This window comes from Amborella trichopoda, chromosome 3 (genome assembly GCF_054954075.1).
Source record: "Amborella trichopoda isolate Santa Cruz 75 chromosome 3, AtrichopodaSantaCruz75HAP2 v2.0, whole genome shotgun sequence".
In the NCBI taxonomy this organism is placed as follows: Eukaryota; Viridiplantae; Streptophyta; class Magnoliopsida; order Amborellales; family Amborellaceae; genus Amborella; species Amborella trichopoda.
The window spans coordinates 5748088-5772328 of record NC_142338.1 but is presented as its reverse complement, the minus strand read 5'-3'; the positions used below and the strand labels follow the sequence as shown (position 1 = coordinate 5772328).

General features: G+C 37.4%; 2 protein-coding genes across 3 annotated transcripts; both read left to right on the top strand.

Annotated features, from left to right (window-relative positions):
• Positions 1–624: 624 nt before the first annotated feature.
• Positions 625–11238, top strand: LOC18439952 (zinc finger (CCCH-type/C3HC4-type RING finger) family protein). 2 transcript variants are annotated; one of them, XM_011627172.3, is made up of 8 exons: positions 625–916; positions 4061–4148; positions 5127–5887; positions 6403–6472; positions 8064–8152; positions 8305–8359; positions 8741–8868; positions 10986–11238. In XM_011627172.3, exons 1-6 carry the CDS (start codon positions 906–908, stop codon positions 8336–8338), a joined length of 1053 nt encoding a protein of 350 aa, XP_011625474.1. In that variant the 5' UTR covers positions 625–905; the 3' UTR covers positions 8339–8359; positions 8741–8868; positions 10986–11238. The 2 variants fall into 2 exon arrangements, with proteins under 2 accessions (XP_011625474.1, XP_011625473.1); XM_011627171.3 differs by having other exon boundaries at positions 626–916; positions 10996–11238.
• A 3978-nt stretch (positions 11239–15216) lies between these two features.
• On the top strand, positions 15217–16853 carry G1 (transmembrane protein G1P-related 1). The gene has a single exon (XM_006850106.4). The coding sequence runs from the start codon at positions 15673–15675 to the stop codon at positions 16459–16461; it is 789 nt and encodes a 262-aa protein (XP_006850169.1). The 5' UTR covers positions 15217–15672; the 3' UTR covers positions 16462–16853.
• The last annotated feature ends 7388 nt before the right edge of the window (positions 16854–24241 follow it).

Genomic DNA, 24241 nt, shown 5'->3' with positions numbered 1-24241 from the left:
AACATTAAAACTATCTTTTTCAATGGATTTTTGATGTGCATCCGTAGTTCTACATTATGAGGTTACATCCTTATATAAACTTTTTCTATTATTTATATTTTGAAAATATTTCAAATATTTATTTTAATAATAAATCGTCAAACCACCAAGAAGATCTATTTTTAGACAATTTCGAAGGGAGCTCAGGCTTTATATGTACTATAAATATAGGAAAAAAAAAAAGGAAAATTGCTATATATGGACTGGATCGCATTTCTACAATATGGGTCCGGAGGTATAAAGCATCCATCTCAAAGATGGGTGCAAATCGGTGGTCCATCTAAAGAACAATTATAACTAACAGTACAAATATTTTTTTAATATAATTATTATTTATAGTTTTCAATTTTTTTTCTTCTTATTCATGATCTTGATGTTAAACATTATATATTGTCTAAAAATTAGAATCAAAATATATTTAAATTTGTATTTATTATCATGCCCGCATTTATACAATATGCGGACTGGCCGCAGAGGAACTGTGTCAAAAAATAAATCAACAAATCCAAGTTTTTAATGATTGAAAACTCGTAATAAGTATATGGCATGAAATAAAAACCTCAAAACCTAAAAATGCAATCTCTTTATACCCATTCGATTTAAAAAATTTGTAATAATAAGCTCGTCATAAATTGAATCGCTGTCACGAGGAAATAAGCATACAGTATGATCTCGCAGGATAGCGGTATGGGCACTCACCGTTTCCTGTAGGCATTTGGCCTCCATCAGTAATCGAGTACCATCAGCCAAGTATAACCCTATTCAGGCAATTCAGGCACAATAAGGAAAGGGCTTTCTCTTATAATTTGCCCTAATTTCATTTTGCCTGCAAATTCTCTGCACTTCTCTCTTCTTCTCCATTTATCATGTCTCAAAGGTACTGTTTCCGTTCCTCTCAAAATGTAATATAATTGTAAAGTCATTGATTTTGATCGTTCTGAATATCTCTTGATGTAATTATAAGTTGTTGATGTGATTTATAGCTGTGGTCTCTGTATTCTCTTTTTATTCTCTCAGATTCTGATTTTTTGTTTTATCATTCTTGTTTTTTGGCAGCGGTTTCCATTGTTTTTGTGTGTTCTCATTTAGTTTTATGAATTTGGTGGTATTGTTGCTTCTGATTGGGACAGTGAGATTAAGAATTGGAAATAGTAAAACTTGTGTTTTTGATATGCTGTTTCGTTGCTTCTGATATGGAGAACTGAGGATTTGGAAATATTGAGATTAATTCCAGATTGTTTGGTTTTCCTTTTCATGTTTGATGTTAGAGTGAGGTAAAAAAATTGGAAATATTGAAGCTTCTGTTCTTTGATATGCTGTTTCGTTGCATATGATAGAGAGAGCTTAGGATTTGTACATATTGAAAATTAATTCCAGATTGTTTGGTTTTCCTTTTCATGTTTGATGAGAGAGAGAGAGAGAGAGAGAGAGAGAGAGAGAGAGAGAGAGAGAGAGAGAGAGAGGAATTGATTACAGATTGTTTGATATTAGAGTTGTATCTGCAATTTTTGTTCAAATGAATAAGGTCGAGTGTTCTATAATGCATACAGAAAATGGGTTTGGGAAATAATGCGACGATTTTTTTTTTTTATATATTAAATGCGAGGATGTTTTATGACATATAGAAGTTCTGAAATTCATGGATATTCTGTTCTTGATGATTCTAATTTTTCTTTATTATAAGAGAAAAATAGATTTATCTATTTTGTCTTCAACTTTTCTTATGAAGTTCTTTATTTCTTTCTGTTATGCAATGAGGTTTTTGTTCTTTAGAAAATCGGGACTTTCTTCATTTGGAGAGTTATAAATTATGCTTTTCTTTTTTCTTTTTTTTTTTGGGTTGATAAGAAGTATTAGAATGGAGACAAAAGATATATGAAGCATAGTGTCCAGCGAAACTGTATTTACCTGAGTAGATCAGATTTTCATTTATGCTAGTGGATTATTTTTTGGACTGAGCTGATCTATTTTGGCAAAATGGGAAAACCACTAAGTTGTTTTTTACTTCCTACTGGAGAAAGTGGATCATCTTTTTGACTGAACTGATCTGTTTTGGCAAAATGGGAAAATCACTAAGTTGTTTTTTCCCTCCTACTGGAGAGAAAACAAAATGCGATGAGGGGCAGCAAAAGAGACATATAATATTGAGAAATTATAAAACGTAGATGTCCTATGTATGAGATAGTTAGACCAATTTCATTATGATTTCTGTAAAAAACATTTCACCAATTTCACCAGTTACATTTCATTTGAATTTGTTAAAGTTCTAAAATGTGTAGCTCAAAAAATTTAAAGCATAGCTACTTAAAAAAGGTTTTCTCTTGAACTTAAAAAGCTGGGGATAATCTGATGGATGTGTAAAAGGCTGGAAGCACTGCTACTAAATTTCTAAGAGATCAATACATATATGCAGTTTGAGTCCACCATGTAGGATTAACTATCCCATATTTGTTCATAGAATATGGGCACAGTTTAATGCCCATGCCCTAATAAGAGTCAAAATTGAGAGGATGTGATGCCAGATCCAAAGACTATTACAAGTGCTTAGAAAGAGCCTTGGTTTCTTGGTGGGGCCTTTTGTGTCACACCTTCTATGAGTTTATTTAAAACTCAGGTGTGAATTAAAATATGTCTATGAGTTGGTTCTACGAGTCTGTATAAAATAACGAATAAAATTTTGACTGACCACATGCTCAGAAGATCATTTTTCACTCTTACAAACAGTATTGTGTAACATCTGTTTGCACTGGGACTTAAACACAGCAACACAAGTCCGTTTTGACACATGATTTACAGCATGAGGACAGCTGAGCTTCATGCACTGGACCTGTGTTTTACAAAGTTGTGGTAAATATAGTATTGCAATAGTTAAAATGCTGTTGTATTCCATCTTGTGATTTATTGATATTGCATACACTTCTAGATGCATACACACGCATTCATACACCTGTGTGATGTTCCTTAGCTACACAGTGTATCTGAAGCAAAAAGGAGGTATATGTTAATGCACACACACACACACTAACTTCTATTGATGATAAAGACAAGTATAAGACTATGTAATATGTTATTCATGTTCCTGATCAAAATTTTAAAAGGGAGGGTTGCTGGAGTGCTGGGGTTTGGGAATGGGGGAGTTACATGCTCGCTTTGTCTACATGCTAGACTTGAGTTAACATATTCCTGAATATTCATCGAGACATCTGCTTGCCTCTTTACTTCATAAATATTTTTAAAGACACCAATCCACAATGGAAGGAATAGAGAAGATGATGTAAACGTGCCGAATTTCTATGTACTGGATACATTGAAGCCTTTTTTTTTTCCATTTTTCTAATATCTATTAATTTCCTTATAACCTTTGCCATTTTTCTAATACCTCTTTCACCATAGCCTTTGTCTTCTTGGGGGCTGTCACCTGTAACAATCTCTGGCCTTGTTGACTTTTGATGCTCCTTTTGTTTTCCCCATCTCTGACACTAATTTTATTGCTCTAATCTTTAGATAAGTTCCCTACTCATGCTTGTCCAGGTTGCCTAATGGGTTCTATCTTTAAGATGCTCGATTCACTTCTTCATCATTCCTTACCATAATTACAAGGACTTAGCCCTTGGTCTTAGTTTTCCAAACTCCTCACAGGTTTCTCGGCTTTTACTGTTTTATAGATGTGGTGTGCCAGATGCCTTCCCCCATGGATCCTTCCCTTTCCCTAAATATTGTAACTATTCTATTAATATGTTCCTTTCCCAATTTCCTGATAGATGTCTAATCGGTAAACCTTCCATTGAAGATGCCCTTGTTCTAGGAAAAAGCTGACTGCTATCTTGAAAGACAGAATTCCAGGTAGCCGCTCTGGCTGTCCATTATTTGGTCTTTTGTAGGACTGAGCATAGTAGTTATAATGTTGCAACCTTGCACCTCTATTCTTTCTCTTTGATGAAATCCTTTATTGCCTGTGATATAAACAAGTGATGAATTCGTGTCTGCAATATTTATCTGAGAGTTATGCCTCTCATCACAGGGTTCTTTGCAAATTTTTCCTTCATGGAGCATGCCTGAAAGGGGAGCATTGTGAGTTTTCTCATGATTGGAGGGATCAGCCAAATAATGTAAGTTCCAAGCAATTTTCTGTGGTGCTGTTCTAGTTTTCAATTTATAAATATAGAATATTAAGGAAGTATGCTATAATCCAATGGACAATTATCAGTAAAAATGGATGTCGACAAAAAATGGGGCTAACTAGAACATGACATGTTCCAATAGTGTTCCTTATCCTCAATGTTGGAAAACTCGCTAGGCGGTGCCTAGGCGATGAGGCATCTAGGCTGCCTAGGTACCTAGACCCCTAGGCGCCTACCTAGGCTGGTGCCCAGAGACATGGGTGCCCAATTGTCAATTTTTTTTTTTAAGGGTTTGGTATAAGAAATCACCACAACTCGTAAAGTAATAAAAACATTAAAGTTTCAAATCTTTGCATAAACATCATCCAAAGTTTCAAGCTTCAAAGGGGTGAGCTTTGGCTGCCAAAAACCTCTTTTCTCAACCCCTTAAAGCCCCAAAAAGATTAGGCACAACTGCTTTTGGATTTCACAAGAAATAGAAAATTTCGGATTTTCATTCAATCTTGGATTTCCCACAAGAACTTCGCATTTGAGCGAGTTTTGGCTTGAAGTTGGTTCTCCAGGGGTTTAAAATGACACCCGATGGTTTTAATACAAATAATTGGGGGTAAAAAAGACTAAAAATGCTCCTAACCGAGTGACATTTTTGCGGTCCGCTTAGGCGTCCTGCCTGGGCACCTAGGTGCGTGCCTGTATGCATGCTCCTGCCCCTGCCCGCCTTGGCCTGGGCAATGCACCCAAGGAGCCCGCCTAGGCGGTAGGGACGGTGATTTATCCAACATTGCTTCTGCTCTCTTCTTTGCTATCATCATTTCACTGGATGGTGATGATCCAATGCACTGTGGTTTTGGCGTAGTTTATTGTTTAGAGTGCACATTCCTTTTTCAAATATAAGTGCACATTGTCTTTCTTTTAAATTGGAATTTTGGAGTTCATGATTATACCTTACCAGTTATGTGGCTGCAGATTTGTACCTTCTATCAAAAGGGAATCTGTTCCTATGGAAGTCGTTGTCGGTATGACCACGTTAAAGCTTCTCATCCACAGAAGCATTCTTCTACATCCTCAAATTCTTATCAACAGTCAACTTTAGTTTCAACTCCAGTTGCTCCTGGAACTCCCAGAACCCGAAGCTATATTCCAGAACTCTCAGCTCACAGCAAACCCTTCTACCCAGTGGTTAGACCCTCTTGGAATGAAGTTCCTGATACTTCTTACATTCCCGACCGTGAATATCACCAAAGTTTGAGCTTGGCTGACCAACCTATATGTGCATTTGCTGCTGCTGGTAAGTGCCCTCATGGAGAAAAATGCTCTCATATCCATGGGGATTTATGCGCCTCTTGTGGAAAACATTGCTTGCATCCTTATAGGCCTGATGAAAGGGAAGAACATATCCAAATGTGTCAAAAGAATCAAATGAGGCTTGAAGCATTGAGGCGTAGCCAAGAGATAGAATGCAGTGTTTGCTTAGAGCGTGTTCTCTCGAAGCCTACTCCAGCTGAAAGGAAGTTTGGGCTGCTTTCAGAGTGTGATCATCCCTTCTGTATATCGTGTATACGAAATTGGCGCAATAATTCTCCAATGTCGGGTATGGATGTCAATTCGGTGTTAAGGGCCTGTCCGATTTGTCGCAAGCTCTCATACTTTGTCATTCCTAGTGTTATTTGGTATTCTACAAAAGAAGAGAAACAAGAGATCATTGATAGCTATAAATCAAAACTCAGGTATTGTTTCTTTTATTTTGGGCTTGGGATTTTCAGTGTGTGTGCATGCGCGTGCTTGTGTGTTAAATCATACAAACGTTTTCATTGTAGTATGGATGTGTTTGAAGTGTCAAGACATGTGTAGGACATGATTATAAACTTATAATTTTATTTTTGACACGCTAAAATGGTGTGCAGCACAAGTTTTGTTTTACAGAGAAGGGAGTGAGCGGTTATTTGTTCTGATTTACAAAATTTTTGCAATATCTGATAGAAGACACCCCAGATTTTCATCTTTTCTTGAAGCTGATTGTTAGACAACATGCACAGTTTGGAATGTTAACTTCATCTTAATTTGATCTCTTAAGGAGAATATGTATTAGATCTTAATATTATTTTCATAGAGGAATGTTATGTATTGTGATGATAAATATTTTTTTTGTACTGAGATGTTTAATATGCGGTTTAAATTTCTTTTAGAATCATCAGAAGGTTGATGTCTAATATGCGGTTTAAATTTCTTTTTTTTTTGGCAGTTCTATTGATTGCAGGTACTTTGACTTTGGACAGGGGACATGTCCCTTTGGAACCAGTTGTTTCTACAAGGTAATCATTCCAAAGCCATTTTGTTTTTTGTTTTGTTTTGACAGCATCATTTTTGTTATTTTTTAAATGAATTTCCTGTATCTCATGATGTTTTGTATTAAATTTACTTTCTTCTTCTGCCTCAATGGGGTATCCCTGCACCCGTGTATAACTAGCGATACCTTTTTTCCATTAAGCAGATTGTCATGAGATGTACTATTAGATTTGCATTTCGACCATCGCAGAAAGAGTTCTTAAAGGAGTTGATTCTTTTGTGCTGTGCAGCTTCTGCAATATGTATCTCTGATAATTTTCTGCATAGAATTCTGTGCTCTTTATTGACGTAATTCGATTTGTATGCCAAATATTTTTCATTCAACATAATCATCATAATTTTGGAGCGGTCTATAAAGAAAGAAATGATGAGAGCTATCCTAATTGTTGTTTTTCTTTTTTGAAAATGTTCCTTGAATTTAAATGTTTTTAAATGTGTTCTTTGTGTAAGTATCGATAAGATTGATTTTCTATGGTTCTAGTAATGGCAGCCTTCAATAAAACATAGCGTACTTCATTTGTGTTTGAACTTCCACTTGGTTTTTGTTGCCTGATGGAATTATTGTAACCATTCTCATAACTTCTAATTTTTGAAGTCACCTTTCTCCATGTCAAAAGAAACGATGATTGTTCCAGTATATCTAAATCAGCACAAAGATTACATTTGCAGCTGTGACAGAACCCATATGATTGATACCTTCCTTCAAAGATATTTGATACATATTTATATTCAGGGAATGCCAACTCATCTCAACATTCTCTTATGGAAAATCCTGTACGGTGGTTGTGTGGACTTCTGGTCTGATATCTTTTGATGTCTGTTGTATTGGTTCCGCGTTGCAGGATTGACTTCATAATGGGACTCTTAATTCTCAGTCTATTACTGTGAACCATTAATAAAAATAAATGCGTTATTGTGGATTTAGGTGACCTGGTCCAACACCGTTTGATGCCCAATCCTTGAAAGGGGTTTGTCTTCATTCAGGTAGTGCCCTTGGGTATCATGCATTGGGTGGAGCCTTTGTGTATCATTCAGTTTGCATCTATCAGGTGGACTAGGGCCTGTATAGATTCTTCAGGTAGAATTCTATGTTGATTTGGCAGTGCGGTTGTTTGGGTTAACTCATTGTCCGGTTTATTAGGCACTCTCTCGGTGGTGAAGGGCGAGGTGCATATATGATCGAGTTTCTAGGGTTTAGGACCTTTCTCCCCTTACTCTCCCGTGTAACAAAGTACTCACTGGAGGCCATATTTAACATTGCTATTTACAGTTCCTGAACATGTATTTATGTGTGGGAAGGTGGATGACGCTCTTACCACTTGCCACCTGTAGCTGCACTATGTATTCTCTATAGTGATTTGGGGCCATTTGGCCTTTTTATTTCATAAAGACATTTGCGCGCCTTGTTACTCGAGCTGTTCTGGATCTCCTATGTCAGATTGTTATCCGTTGCCTCAGTGATAATGTGGGCTTTGCGTGTCTTTTTTGTGGGGGTAGTGTGGATGGGAGAAAATAGCGCTTTGGAATATTAATTCATTATATTTTATTCTATTGCAGCACGCATATAGGGATGGGACCTTAGAAGAAGTAAGACTGCGGCATCTTGGTGCTGAAGATGGAAATACTGTAATTGCTAAAGATATCAGGTTTGCTTCTTTCAATGCATAAAAATTTCAATGGAAATTTTGGAATGGTTTCCAACTGGACAAATTTCACTAGATATGCTCTACTCCTTTAAACATTTCTGCTCTATGGCTATATATTTCTGGTGTACAATACTTACATTTATCTTTAACAGGCTCTCAGACTTCTTTAGGATATTGCATCTATAAGTCCAGAGGGATATGTTGAATGTGAGTCTTGTTTTATTTTGTTTATGTTCACCCTTATTGTTAAACTAGTTTCTATGTTGCAATGCTAATGTATATTTAAGTATAACCTGTTAAGAATCTGAATGGATTTATCATCCATTAGGTCATCAACTTGCATTTGCATCGTGGACAGTGAAATCCACCATTGAGTTCATGTCCTATTCTGTTGGTGGATTCAACTCACTGTCCAATCTTCCAATTTCCATTAACCATTGAAATGTATGATGATGACCGAGTGGACTATTCGTTCCATCTATGGTATACTTCCCCTAAATGTATTATGTACGAATTATTTAGCATGGTGTATCTTTTGGGTTCTTGCCCACTTCTTTTGGGGCAATTAATGAGCAGTATGTCCTGCAGGATCTTCATATTTAGCTAGGCATGCATATGCCCTTCAGCAGCTGAAAGTCTCGTGCCATGTGTTAGTGAATTAAGAAAGGAAAAAGTATTCTGGAACTGTGTATGATCTATCTCCACTTTCATGTGAGGTGATTTTCTATTCCTCTTTTATCCCAATTTCAATGCTGTCATAATTTCTAATTTTTATATTATGATAAAGAAAAGAGAGCAGTTGATCCCCTACATGGCTTATTAGAATACCTCGATTGTTTTAATGCTATAATTTGTTGCTTTCTACATTATGCCGATGTATAATTCTCCAGATGAAAGGATATGAGAAAACTTCAGGTATTCAGGAAGGGGAAGCATGCCATAATCCATGAAGATGGTTTACCATATTCTGAAGGGGCATCCATGTTGGGTTCTCGATGACGTGGAGCTTAGTTGTACTTGGAATAAAAATGAAAGGAAAAAAACTGTATTTCGGTAAAATTCTTAGGGGGCTCTACTGTAGTTAATCTCCATCATCAGTCATCAGTGATTCACAATGTATGCTTCTTTGGCGTACCATGGATCACTCTGCATTGGATTGTGGTATATTGTTTCATATTAGATTACCTAATGTGGTTTAATGTTATTCTCCAAATTAAAGCATTGAGCAAATGTCATGCTTGTAGCACATGGGGATGTGGATTTGCCAGTATAAGAAGATGCAAGTTTTAGGAGATTTAGGAAATGGTTTGGTGGATACTGTATGTTGTATTTGTGGTGCATTGGAGGAGGAAAAATCGAGCCAATGTAGAAGAAAGAAGCGGGAAGGGTTGGGGAGACGGAAAGAAGTATGGATCTATGTTACCTAGACACAAATGGATGTCATTTCTGAGATGTGTGAAGAGCTAGACATGGTGACCTAAAAATCAAGTCACAGGCCTGAAATGACTGTACATTTATATATGTGAAATTTATATGTATATAGAAATATATAAAATAAAAAAGAAAAGAGAAAAGAAAGTTGAATTTTTTAAAAAACCCAAAATTGAAAAGAAATCTTAAGAACTACTCTGTATAGAAGATTTTGAAATATTAGTCTTTGGATTGTCATCTTTAATAAAAATTTCAGTGAAGTATCTAACAAAGAAAAACACCGCTTCTGATCTTTCCTATTAATCCAGAATTATGCCCAACACAGCCTGTACACAAGTCAGATTTATCTCTAAAAGGTGTCCCTACATCGACACACAAAATAAGCCCCATTTGGGAGTGCCTGTGTTGGCACAGGTACGCAGGATACTGAAAGGGATGGTAATCAATAGATCGAGATGCAGGGGATGTTAGGGAAAATGTTGATTTTGGACTGAATTAGTGAGGAAGAAAAGCAGGAATCTCTTATTAAGATGATTTTTTTTGTTTATTTTTTTAATGCAACTTTAAATCTCTATCAAGATGATTGGCACACATTGGTCATGATTTAAATAGAGATGCCAGGGCAATGTTCTCTGGGGCTGATTTTTGGAGATACAGGGGCAGGTGGCCATAATGGAGGGAGTAAGGGAGGTCTAGAAATGGTTTATTTCCTTCCCTTGTGTAAGAGAGTAGTTTCTTCCCATCCTTTCCAATTAGGAAGTGCCTCTAGCAAACAGGGGATGAAACCCTAGTTGACTAAGGTGATGTTGGATGTAGGGTCTTTATGACAGTGGATGTTGGGATTTGGGTACATAATCAGACTGAAGTCTCACAATCAGCGCAAAGGAACCAAATGTTTCCTGAAGTTCATATGACTGTATAGAGGGTGGTCTTAAGATGGGAGCCGGGAGCTTGTAGGATGAGGTAAAAATTGGTCAGAGTCCATTTTTTGCATGTATTTATTTGTTTAAATAGAAAATTATTATCCCCACAAAAAATATAAAAATGTATTTTATTTTATGGGTGAGTCACGCCCAGTTTCAACCTAAAGAAATAGTATTCATTGAATGAGTTGCGACAGGAAGCGTGTTACTAAGGGAATTAGTTTCTAGGGTTCCTTGTCCTTGATTTTGGATTCTCAATTCATGACATAAAACATACCCACATAGTTGAAGATGAAGCGTACCGATTCATGGTATTCGGCACGGTAACTATTTTCACTTAGTAAAATGAGTTCCTTGCCTAATAATCACTTGATATTCTATTGTTCTTTCTACTTAATTTTTTGAAGCTGATGGATAGCTGTTTCGGCATTGGTTCCTTCGATGAGCGAACATGATGTTTATGGTTTTTTTTATTGAAGTTTGGTGCAGGCTGTTGAATTGCAGAGGTTCGTGATGGGAGATGGAGGGGAGTTTCTGAAGGGATGACTATAAACATATGATTGTATTGTGTTTTCGGAGTGGCCATATACTTATCAGTCATCCTTCATTTGATAATATGCTGCTTTGGTTTTGTTGGCCCGGCTAAAGCTGGCAAGGGTTTGTCGAGTTTCACTTGAGAATCCTTTAACTTTGGCGTGTAGTAAGGTGATAAAACTGTATGCTTCCTAGGACTCTCTCTCTCTCTCTCTCTCTCTCTCTCTCTCTCTCTCTCTCTCTCTCTTTCTCTCTCTCTCATTTTTTGTTCAGAGAAAAAAGGCCCAGACAGGACAATCTGTTGAGAAATGTGCATTTTTGGTCTTATTTTTAAAGGATGAAGTTTCTATAAAGCATAGTGTTTATGAAAATAAAAATAAAGCTTCACCTTAAATCTTCGTATGGAGAGTATTTTTGGCAACAGGAATCTCCCTGATTGCTGGAAAATCAATTTCCAATACGGACAATAGAATTTAAAACTAAAAAACTGGTAAGCAAGATCTTGGTACACTTTTTTTAGGGCGAAATGGGTGGTCTAGATAATTTGTTATAAAATACATTATTTTTAAAGCTTAAAATCTAAGTATGCAAGTCGAGATGATTGAAATAATGGTTTTCCAATGTTTGAATTGCAATTTTCAATGAGGTATGAGGTGATGCTTAACTTGTTTTGATGAGCTGCAGTCAATGGTGGAAGAACAGGGAGATCTAACTAGTAACTGCCCATTTAGATCGGAGTCGGCCTTTTGTCGGTTTCGGTTTTGGGCGGTTTTGGTGATCGGCATGTATTTAGTTTTTTTTTAAAAAAATGTTTATAGAATCCCAAAAATAAAGAATTTGGTTTGTAGTATATTTTTTAATATTCTTTATATTATAGTTAGTGTTAAAATTTATTTTGGCCATTAATACACTTTTATATTTTGTCATTCTTTTAAGAAAATTTTAAGTGGTTTTCATATTTTAGTAGATTTTTTTGTATTTTTTTTTACTTTTTTTGACAATTTTTTGATGGTACTTGCGAGAACAATTGAATTAGATGGATTATCGGTTAGGTTGGTTAAACTGTTTCTGATTCCATTTTTGATTAATTGTTTCTATTCGATTTTGCGAACAGGCCTATCGAACCAGTTTTCAGTTTTTAATGGGTGAAGCATTTTAATGAGAAGTATGGAACGAGAACGTGTATTGCCAAACTTGCCCATCCTCTCTCTGTCTGATACACAAAACTCTCTCTCTTTCTTAGAAAAGTGAATTGCAGACTTGCCTGCTGTCTCTTACCCGCCCCCTTCCCCCAAACAAAAAAAAAAAAAAAAAATCACCCCCTATTGACTTTCGTGGCATGATTTGGGTCCAGCAGGCTTCCCCATTTTAAAGTTGTTTTAAAGTAGTTTTAGAAGCCGCCGGAAGTTAAGGCTTCCAAGATAGCATGGCACCTCCCATTAGCGAGCACAAAAGTTGCTATGAAGTTGTGGTTTCTAGGTATCAAACACACCCTCCAGTAGTTGGTCACAATGTTTTATGGCTGCATGAAAAAGTAAATAAATCTTGAAAATTTAAAATAATAATTCTATTAAGAAAACATTTGGACAGTTAGTTTTAAGTATTTTTAGATGGACCACCTATTTGCGTCTATCTTTAAAATGGTATTTTTAGATGGACCACCTATTTGCGTCTATCTTTAAAATGGATGTTGTATACTTCAAGGATTGCAAATGCAGAAATGCGGTTCCCACTGCATGAAACAATTTTCCTTGTTTAAAAGTGTATATTTTTTGTTTGATTAACTTGTGTTGATTGGGAATTGGGTTGGGGTCGTAGTGGTAGCACCCTGCATCTTGATCACCATGTTGTGGCTTTCATTCTCATCACTAAATCACTCCACTAATACTTTAAAAAAAGCTAATTCTTAATCTACTTGAAAAAATTGGTCGGGGCCTGTTTTCCCCATTGAATTACCAAAAAAAAAAAAATCTCGTGTTGATTTTGGGAAAAAATGAATTATGGACCTTACGGTCCCTGAGAGAAATTGTTCGCAACTAGGTATAGTTTTTCTTGGAAAATATTTATAAACTATAGTTAGCAAGTCTCCGTTTAAAATATGAAAATTTTAAAAAATATTCGATTTTTCAAATTCCATTAAGAACTTGAGTTTTTCAAAATATCTTCAAACTATCATGTTTTTTTAATGGAATTGTATACAATGAAACCATTTATCTTTGATATAAGGTGGCCACAATTCCTTACAACCATTTGATATGAATTTTGATAGCTTGGTTGTGCAACATTTTTCAAGAAAATTTCTTTTGAAGTTTGAGTTTGGTCAATGGAATAATTGCAGCCACCTAATTTTACATCCAATGGTCAAGGTTAATATGACCACCTTGTATCAAAGGTAAATGGTCTTATTTTTTATCTTTTTTCAAAAAAACGTTTTTAAGATACTTCTTTCTATAACTTTATTTCTTCACAAACTTAGTGTTATTATGTTCAAAGATAACCACATTAACCTTGCAAGTAAATTAAGAATATTTATTTAACAAAAAATTTCATGACAAGCTTCACCAATAAGTTCCCTTAGAAAAGTTGTATGAGAAAATACAAGCAATATACTACCCAAAAAATAATATATCAAAACAATTGTATATCTCAAAATAATAGGTAGAACTAGAAGAAGAGTAACCCAATAAAAAATATATATTTTTTTAAATCCAAAGCATCTTTATAAATAGCACGAGAGAGATTTAATGATACTAAAGGTTTAGGCAGCTAGGAATTCAATATGAGATTTCAATTTGTTTAAGCATTTTGTTGCTGTCTTTATACATAGAGAAATTTGATTAATTTTATATTTTATATTTTATTTTATTGTAAATTGTATTTTGAATGGACCATTAGTTTACATATTTGGATCTCTGTGTTTTGTTTTAGTTAACTGTACTCTTATACTGGTGGTATTTTTTGTTTTCTTCTTTGAACTATAATCCTATACTTTGCTCTACTGGTCTTGTTATTTACTAATGTAATCCTAATATTTAGTATTATTTTTGTTGTTTCATTTTATTCTCCAATAAATTTATGATATGTTTTGTGTTATGACAATAGAGTAAATATTGTTATTGAGTTTATTTATTACTCTAATGACACTACGTAAGAACATAAAATCATTGTTCAATAGCTTTGATATATCTATATAGTAATTATAAATCATAACCATACAATATGTCAGTTTTACATATCCATTTTTTCACTCCGACTTTTTGAGCCAAATCCGAAATATTCACAATTCTATAACTTACCTTATTTTTTTTGACAATCCTTATTGTTTACCCGCTTTTTTCATCTAACTTTTTGAAATAAAATCGATTTATTATCGATGTTTTGGTTCGTCGATATATTATTAGTCCTTGATAACTATGATATAGGCCTTGAAGTTGGTCAATCTAATTGATTTAGCTCAGATTTTTTAGGGTTTAAGTATCCAAAAACATTTAAAGTCTAAACCATTATCAATATATTTTTGCTCCAAATATATAAATTTTGGGATGGTATATAATAAAACCATTTACCTTTTGTACAAGAAGGTCACAATTACTTTGAGCTTTGAACTTTGAGCTTGATCAATGAAATAAATATAACCATCCAATTTCACATCTAATGGTCATGATTATTTGTGACCATCTTATACCAAAGGTATTATATACTTTCCCATAAATTTCTAAGCTAAAAAAAATAGTGCTGATCAAATGGGGGTATTTGTACAATTAAAATAAGAAATTGTATACTATGACATCATTTACCTTTAATACAAAGATGTCACATATATCTCAAAGGGTGATGCCTCAAGGTTGGGGAATTTTGAGCTACGTCAATGACAAATTCAATTTATAAGATTAATTTATGTTAGTTTCACACAAAGATGTATTGTTTTAAGAATAATTATCTAATGATTATAAAGTGTTACTAAAATTTGAGTCCGGAAAAAATCCTCCCAAGCAGCAGGTCATTTGACCGAGGGAGTAGAAGTAAACCAATGTTCCTGAGGGAGCATAGAATATCCAAAAACCATAGAACCCTCGTGCCTCTCTCTTTCTCTTTGGAGTCGTGCCTCTTTCTCTTTCTGTGGAGTGGAGCACGAGACCGAGAATCAAAAAGTCTAGAATTCACATTTCTCTTGCTCTCTCTAAGAAGCTCTAGGTAAGCTTATGTCTCGAATCTCCATCTTCGAATGCGAATTTTGCTTACATGTTTCCACTTTCAAATTGATATCTAAGATTTCAGTCCATTCAAATTGATTTCTAGGGTTTCCCATCACCTGAAAACCTTCACTTTCATCTCTCTTTTCGCTTTCAACTTCTTTTCTGATTATTCAAATTCTTCGGTCCAAAATTGAAACTTTCCAATTTTATGTGTTTCCATTTGAATCCCACACTTTTTTAATTGGATTCTAGGGTTTTTTGTTGTGTCTTTTTGTCTGCTCATCTCGAGTGAGATTGGAAACTCTTCTCAATAACAGACTTTGGCAGTAAATTTTCAGAGCTGAATTCAACTTTTACACTGAAATTTTCCAATTTAATTTCCTGAAAATCGATAACTTCCATGATCTTCTGATCGATTGGTTCCGAATCCATATCCATGGCGCCTGCTTTCACCTATCGTTTTGCTTCTAGGCTTCTTCGAACCTCCGTTTCTCGTTTCTTAACCCCCCGAACTACTCGAATTCCTCCATCAGTTACTTCTGTAGGTTTAGGGTTTCAATCTCGCCAAACTCCATTGGAGCCGTTCTCTACACCTGGTCTCCGATACCTGGCAACCCTAAGACGGCAGCCCTCTCGTCCTCGCAAGGTAGACATTGGAGCTAGGGCACGACGGTTACAGAACCGAAGGCTATGGACCTATGCCCTGACTTTCAGTGGAGTCGCAGCTTTCATAGTCATTGTCATTTACAATTTTGAAGACCAAATGGTCTTTTATGTTACCCCAAGTGATGCGCTGGAAAAATTCTCGGCTAACCCGTCAAAAACCAAGTTTCGATTGGGTGGTCTCGTTCTTGAAGGGAGTGTAGTTCACCCCCCTTCTTCTTCTGAAATGGAGTTTGTGATCACTGATTTGATCACTGATATTCTGGTTAAGTATGAGGGCCCATTGCCTGATCTCTTTAGAGAGGGGCATTCAGCTGTCGTTGAGGGGCATATTCGTCCTTTTACACCTGAGGATAAGCAGGTGGAATTGTCTGGTAGGGCTCGTGTTTCAGAGAAGGCAAGAACGGGAGATTATTATTTTGCTGGAACAGAGGTGCTCGCAAAGCATGATGAAAAGTATATGCCTAAAGAGGTGGCAGCTGCTTTAGAGAGGAATAAGGCTAAATTGGAGGAAGCTCATTCGGCTCAATTGACTCAACAGCAGGTGGCAAGGACAAATTGATATGGCTATTTTTTATGTTGATTTAGTCAAATTTTGGATCATTTGGATGTTTCAATTTTGTCAACTTTGGGTTTTTTTGTTCCTTTAGGTTTGATAATATTGTGGGGTTTTTTTCAAGAAGAAACAAATGAAAATGTGGGTTTCTTTTGTCATATTCATAATCTCAATTTTGGGGGGCTTAGGTTATAACTGAGGCTTTTGGTGTTGGGACTTGGATTGCCTGTGCCGTGACAAAGTGGAGATGCTTATACATTTCCTGAGGGAGCATTGTTCTCCATGTTTATTTACATTCTTTGTTGTAATGGGACTGTTTTTATTGTCTTTCTATTGTATTGGATATTCACCTACTTATTGGAATAAAGCAGTTTAAAACTGTGGAGAGTTTATTGGCTGATGCATTTGTTTTTTTGGCTATCTCTCTGAGGGATGTGATATTGAGAGCTTGTTGTAGGAAACTGTTTCTTTTCTTCTTCTTTTTTTTTGGTTACCTGTACAAGTGAAGTTGTAACTATGATAAATAATCTGGTTGTATTTTGATTCTACTAATGATCCCTTATTTGTCATCTTATTTTACTGCTGAGTGGTCCTTTATATTGTGGCACCTATGTTGACTGTTGATATGTCATCTTTTCGGCCTTTGACTTTTTTAGTTTCTAAATTAGAATACGCTCTTCATCTATGAAATAATATAGAAAATTTCGTGTGAAAGTTCACGTAAGACATTGTATGGTGTATTCCTATGTATTTTGTGTTCTGTTCAACGATCCACAGACATCTTTGGCCCTTTAATTCTGCGTTACTCAATTTGTACACCTAGTTGCCAGAAATACCTTAGAAGATTTGTGGGGATGGAAACAGGAACGAATGATGTGACGATTTTCCATTACGAATTGCCCGGGGATATCCAAGATAGTCCTGGCAGAAGGAATGCCACCCGTTTGTAAGGTTCAAAATATGCTCTCTTCCTTTTACACGAAATGCAGGAAGTAAATAACGTGGATTTTTCTTTGTTTATTGCACCGGTGAATGTGAGGATTTTGTGAAGCTCTGGTGCATTCTCTCTTTCTAACTCTACGTGATCGCCTCTAATATTCATGGTTTTGGGGGTGTGGTCAATTTTGCTTTGGCATGGTGAAATTCTAGTAAGTCCTCAGGGAACCTCCAGAGCATATCATAATATCAAAAGATATATGAGTCAATTGATTTGGCTCAGTTCAACTCCACCTAATATTGGGTTAAGTTTCTATGTAACATGGGCTGATCTTTTCACTGATTGTGTTGAGCTAGAGACGACTCTTGCTAATTTTTGTGTCTACAATACATTTTCCCTTTATTTTATTGAGCCTTTAAGGCCCTCCATATTTGGCCTTTTTATACCTCTGGAGATGTAAACATTGATATAGACTCCACAGTGACACTTGTTAAGAAATTTGCTTGGAGAAACTGTGTACTCTCTTATCGATTTTAGTTGTCCTTCTTTTTACCCTTTTTAAGGAATATCATGTTGTGAACTTGGCTGAAAATGGTTGGAGAGACCAGGCCTTTGGATAAACTGTTGACTTTTTTACCCTAGGTTGTGCTAGCATCTTGAAAATAGTCAGGCACTTGAGTGTCACTGTGACCTTAACTTTCAATTCACAATGAGGTTACAAACCTTAACTTTTAAGTCGCAAAACCTTATATTCATGGAATGTCTTATAATCATAGAACTAAGTCGCGGAACCTTATATTCATGGAATCTCTTATAATTAGTGAAGTGTTTTGGTCCATCTACTATATATATATATATATATATATATATATATATATATATATATATATATATTGTGAAATAAGAGAAGAGATTATAATCATTGAGTAATGAAACCTTAAGCTGTGGAAAGAATCTTCACCAATGCATATAGAAAGCAGGATATGATACTCAATATATGCATAAGAAGAGCGTACTTTTCACATGAGCACAATACCACTTGTATTAGATTTAGTTTGTCTGTTCATTTAGTTTAGCTATGGTGTATTGAGAAAGCCTGTCTGCAATTTCAGAGTAGTCCATATCATTTGGAGACATGGAAATTTGACCATTTTTCTTAACATAGAAGTTCTTCTGCAGATTCTTATTGGCTAGATTGAGGGTATGCAGTTTTTTGTTAGTGGAACTGTGCTAATCTTTTAAGGAAATGCTATGGACATGTGTTTATGGTTCCAAATATAGTTACTAGGAATGGGAATGTGAGGAGTTCCGGGAATGGAAACGGGAGCGCGGAGCGAGTCTATCTCGAAGTTCCCAGGACAGTAGAGCGAGCTCCGTACATGGTTTGGGGAAGCGAACGAGTTCCATGATTTCTAGGGAGTGCATTTCTATATGGACGAGAGCAGGTTCCCTATCATAAGGGATTGCATTGTGCCGTTCTTAGGATCGGGGTTTCCGGATTGCGTCAAGTATATAGCAAACTGGGAGCGAGTTCCTTTTTTTTGGTATGTTACTAATGAGCTCTTGGGTGGATAGAGGGAGTGGGTGAAAAAGCGGGGTAATTGATAGAGGAGTGAAGTACTATGGGTTATGCATCTTTTCTACCAAGGCTGTGTTCTAATGAACCCTAATGCCCAAGAATGTGATCCCAAACATGATTATGAAAAATATGGTTGAATTTTTTTTCTCTTTTACCCCTTCTTTGCCTATAGGATTAAAGTGACTAACTTTAGAAGATGGTGAGAAAAGTCATTGAGTATTTAAGATGGTGTGATTTCTTAGAGTTCGAGGCTGTAGGTCCTTTAACATTATTTGGATTCGTTTTCTTTCTGCATGAACAGTGTACGTGCCACAATCAATGGCCATACACCCACTATCACTTGTTCATATCTCACTCGAGCTGATAAACGTCCACATAACGATGGTACACAGACACAACATGATCAGTTCAGTATTACAAAACAATTATAGTTTACAATGTGCAACCCATTCCAACTGTACTCAGAGACTTGTACATAATATTACCTTTTTTCGATAGAAATGCACCATTAACCAATTGTGCAACACATCAACAGATTGTGTAACACATCCTTTTTATCGTAATGAAGTGTATTGATCGTGACCTCACTTCACAATAAAAGTGTCGTAATGAAGTGTATTGATCGTGACCTCACTTCACAATAAAATTGCAATGTGGCTAACTTTTGAACCTCCTTCCAATCTTATACCTTCTCTAGTTGCCTTTCTTTAAAATTGGATACAACTATATACGAATAAAGTAAACTTTATATCTCGCTCCCATGGGATAGGATACTTGGTTCTTGGTATGATGTAATCGTTGTTCCAAATGATATTGGGCATGCGAATCTGGATCCCGCTTGCTAGTTATCTTGTTCCCAAATAATAGGAATCAAGTTCCCATAACTCCGGATACGAGATCCGAATAAGCAAGGAAGCGCCTGGAATCGAGATCCGGTCACTTGGAGCGTGGGATCGAGATTCTGGGGCAGAAGCGGAACCCCTACATGGGTGCTTCCGGTAACTATAGTTCCAATTACAAATGAAACTAATAAATGTCTCAATTAACGGCACATGAAGTTTTAGGAGTCGTCATGGACTGGTCTTCAAATCTCTGTGGAATTACACTCTGGTTAATCCTAGGGCTAGGATTACAAATCCTCATGGGCAAATTTTATATGAATGGGGCCACTCTTGTAGACTCTTTTCTACAACGACGATGAAGCGCCATAAACTGTTTTGTTGGATGGCGGCTTCTGCTGCAACTATGACTCTGGATTCTTCATTTTTGCAAAAATCAGAGTTATAGTTTTAATTATTGTTTTTTATTTTTGAATTAATGTCCCAATAGTTGTTTGCTGAAAAACAGAGTGGGACACAGCACACACGCATGGAGGGGTTTTCTGAGCTTATTCTCTTTAACAAACTGATAGACCTCCCACTACTTGTTTCATATGTGTTCTAACCACACAGACAACCCTACCATCAGACAGTGTTAGTTCTTGATATCTCCTGAATGGGAAGACCTCTTTCACTGGTGCACACGAGATCTTTTCTTAAACTTATCTCAGACGTTGCTGTTGTCCTAGAGGTCCCCCCCCCTGGGAAGACCTCTTTCACTGGTGCACACAAGATCTTTTCTTAAACTTATCTCAGACGTTGGTGTTGTCCTAGAACCCCCCCCGCCCCCCCCCCCCCCTCGGGGTCTTCCTCTTGCCCCAAACGTCATGCTTCAAAATTTGGCTGCTAGAAGATCCTGAATTACACTGTCTAAAACCCAAATTAGTTGTTGTCCTTTCAGGTTATTAGATGGGTTGGCTCTAACCGTAGTAAAAAGCTAATGTTACTCAAAAGTTGGCCTGAAACTATGGAGCCAACAGAACCCAAGAAATTTTAGAGAGAAAAAAGAGAAAAAGGAAGTCGAGCTACATGTTATACTCAGCCTTAGATCTTTTAGAAGGTTCTAGAGTCCTCCCTCCATTTGAAAGGGATGATGGCATCAAGGCCAAATCAGAATGTTGTATCCTGCTGAAACGAGAAGAAGCCTATGGCAATCAAAGGTCTAGACTCATCTGGCTCAAACATGGATGCAGAAAAATTGCTTTTTCCATAAAACAGCTAGTTTCTGTAGAAGATCCAACCCAATCTATCATATCAAAGAAGGGGAAAAATTTCTACACAGAGCCTTTCTATATCGAAAGGAAAATCGTCAAGGACTTCAGGAGGCTCTTGAAAGCCAAGTCTATGCAGAGGCCGAAAATCAACAACCTCTCCTTCCTCTCCCTCCTTAATGATGTGGCCGATTGGCTTGGATAACCTTTTTCGGTAGATGAGATTGTGAAAGCTGTCAATGAACTTTGCCAAGATAAGGCTCCCGGGCCTGATGACTTCCCAGTCACTCTATTCCAAACTTTTTGGGTCCACCTTGCCCCTGATATTCGTGCTTTCTTTGCTGAGTTCTTCCATAGGGGGATTGTCAATAGGGTCCTCAATGCTACCTTTCAAACCGTGGTCCTGAAAGTGGAAGAGGCCGAGAAATTGAATTAGGTCGATCGGTCTCTTTAACAGTGCATGCAAGGTCTTGACCGGGAATTTAGCCTTGAGACTACAAAAGGTCTTCCCCCGTGTAATTGTCCTCCCCGTGTAATTTTCCTGGTTTGGGGCTTTAGTCCAAGGATGGTAAATCCTTGATGGAGCACTTGTAGCCCATGAATGTATCCACCCGGTTATCAATCAAAGACTCTGGGCCTAGTCCTCAAAAGTAGACTGGGAAAAGGCTTTGACCACATCCGTTGGCTACTAGACCTGGTGACGCAGGCAAAAGCAAATGGAGAACCCGGATCCGAGGTTGCATCTCATCCCTTTGGTTCTCAGTCCTTATTAATGGGTCCTCAGAAGGCTTCTTCCCCATGGGAAGAGGCCTCCGCCAAGGGGCTCTCACCTTTCCTATTTAATATCATGGTGGGTGTCTTTAAGCAGGTGGATCTCAGGACTTTACAATTGCAATTCGCTTGAAGGTTCCAAGTCTCATCACCTGGATCCTTGTTATCTCCTACTTGCAGTATGCCAATTGCATTGGTATTTGTTGATGCTAGTGCAGAGCAAGTCAATAAATCTGGTTACTTCTGAGATAATTTCATATCTCTACAGGCTCTAAACTGAACATGCAAAAACACTGCTGTTTGTGGTTTGTTTAGAGCCGAAGGCCACCTCCGTCTTGGCCTTGAGATTTGGTTGTGGCTCACTGCCTGACAAGTACATAGGACTGCACTATTGCACCGGAACGCCCAAAAGGGCCCTTAGTGTCTGGAAGGGTAGGTACTTTAGGGGGCATATCAAGCTCATAAAAGCGACACTTGTCAATATCCCAGTCTTCCAATTGTCCCTGTTTCATATGCCAATACTGTAGGGTCAATCACTTAGAATGGTTGATGAGGTGATTTTTTCTATTGTGGGCAGAAAGCCTCTGCAAGTTTGACTTGGTCAATTGGGATGTTGTTTGCCAACCCAAAAGTAAAGGGGCTTGGTCGTTAGAAAGTTAAAGGAATGTATATGCAGCTCTTTTGTGTTAATGGCGGTGGCATTTTGTCACCCAAGAAGACAAGTATGGTTTAGATGATTCGAGTTTGTCATCGAGAGGGTTAGCTAGTGCGTTAGCCTCAGGCCTTTGGCAAGGACTCGTCTTTGCTTGTTGATTTCACTACCCATATTCGATTCATGGTTAAATCAGTGGTCAAATCCAGATTCTGGCAAGATATTCGTTTCATGGTTAAGTCGGGTCAAATCAGGTTTTGGAAAGACCTTTGGGTTGGGGAGGCTACTCTGTCTCACTCCCACCCTAACCTTTTCTCTTTGGCAGCCAACCAGGATGTCTCTGTAGCTCTAGGTTATAAAGTAATCGGAGGTACCCTGGTCTGGTTACCAGGATTCTGAACGTCACTTCTCAATTCTAAGATACCAGAGTTCCTTTCACTCAGCCTCCTGGATGGTCAATTCATCCCAAGGTCAGGTAATGATCAGATGATTTGATCACCTTCTCCCTCGGGTATTTTTTCAGTTTCCCCTTCTACCAAGCTGTATCTCAATCGAACCTACAGGCTGCCTCCGCACTCTTTATTTCAAGAGCCTTGTTTCCCTGTGCTACCCCAAAAGTCCGGGCATTCAATTGACTAGTACTCTCATGAAGGGTGCTCATGAAGGGTGGTGATGGTTGATCAACTGCAATGCTGAGGCATCATCCATTTGCCTAATCCGTGCTCCATGTGTATCAAACAGGGGTCCCTAGACCATCCTTTTATTCTTGTCCTTTCACCTGCCGCATTTGGGCCCCAACTCTTCAACGCTTCAACTCATTCTGGGTGGCTCCCCAATCAATCCATCAACTTTTGCAGGCTACTATAACTACCCTTTCCCAGCTGCTGGCCAATTTTTATGGGGAGCTTCAATGTTACCGCTGTGTTGGAACATACGTCTTGAAAGGAATAGAGGGATATTTTACAGGAAACTCTCTCTCCCTGATGGTGTCAAAGACCACATCCTGGGCATCGTGACTCTGTGGGCTGGAAACAATCCCTATGCCAGGGATGGTCAGCAGCTGACTTCTAGAGCAATGGTCGAAATCATCTGAGCGAAACTGATGATGATCCAAAGGTCTGGTTTATGTCTAGTACCAAGAGTAGATGCTGTCAAGCTTAACTTTGACAGGTGTCCTCTTGGCATCCCTGGATGTGCAATGGTGGGAGGCATTTTTCGTGATCACCAGTCCAACTTGCCCTTCCTTTCAAAGGCCTGATCAGGATGGCAAACGTACGTGGCTAGATCTCAGGCCCTGGTGTTCAGCCGTAGATGGTGGCACACCCTCATCATTGGGGGATTCTGAAAAAGTAATCAGATGGGTCTTGAAAGCCTTCCCCTACCCATGGAACTGGTAGCCAAAATTTCAGCAGATATGGGACCTCAAATGTTCTTTGACAGTCTCTTATAGGCTTGTGTTGAGAGAAGCAAACTCAAAACGCAGATGCTCTAGCAAAGGAAGCTTTGGGTCAGAATTTTGTAATTAGTGAGTCATAAATTGCCCAAGTGTTAAATTTTGGTCTCTCATTTTTGTATGGTCCCTCTCTATTCTGGGGGCAAAATTTTGTCTCTAACTTATGCTAACATTTTTTTTTTTTTATTTCTTACTTGTATATTATAGTTATCACCAAATAGCGCGTGGTGGTGGTGAATCCGATTGTGTGCAAGATTTAGTGTCTTAAAAACGCTTCTAACATGGTTTTGTGGGCTCTTGTCAAA

Excerpts from the sequence above, each read along its gene's own strand:
- LOC18439952 (XM_011627172.3), top strand. Across the intron at positions 4,149-5,126 it reads GGAGGGATCAGCCAAATAAT|ATTTGTACCTTCTATCAAAA; the intron begins GTAAGTTCCAAG and ends ATGTGGCTGCAG. Across the intron at positions 8,153-8,304 it reads GTAATTGCTAAAGATATCAG|GCTCTCAGACTTCTTTAGGA; the intron begins GTTTGCTTCTTT and ends TATCTTTAACAG.
- G1 (XM_006850106.4), top strand. The coding sequence starts at position 15,673 with ATGGCGCCTGCTTTCACCTATCGTTTTGCTTCTAGGCTTCTTCGAACC.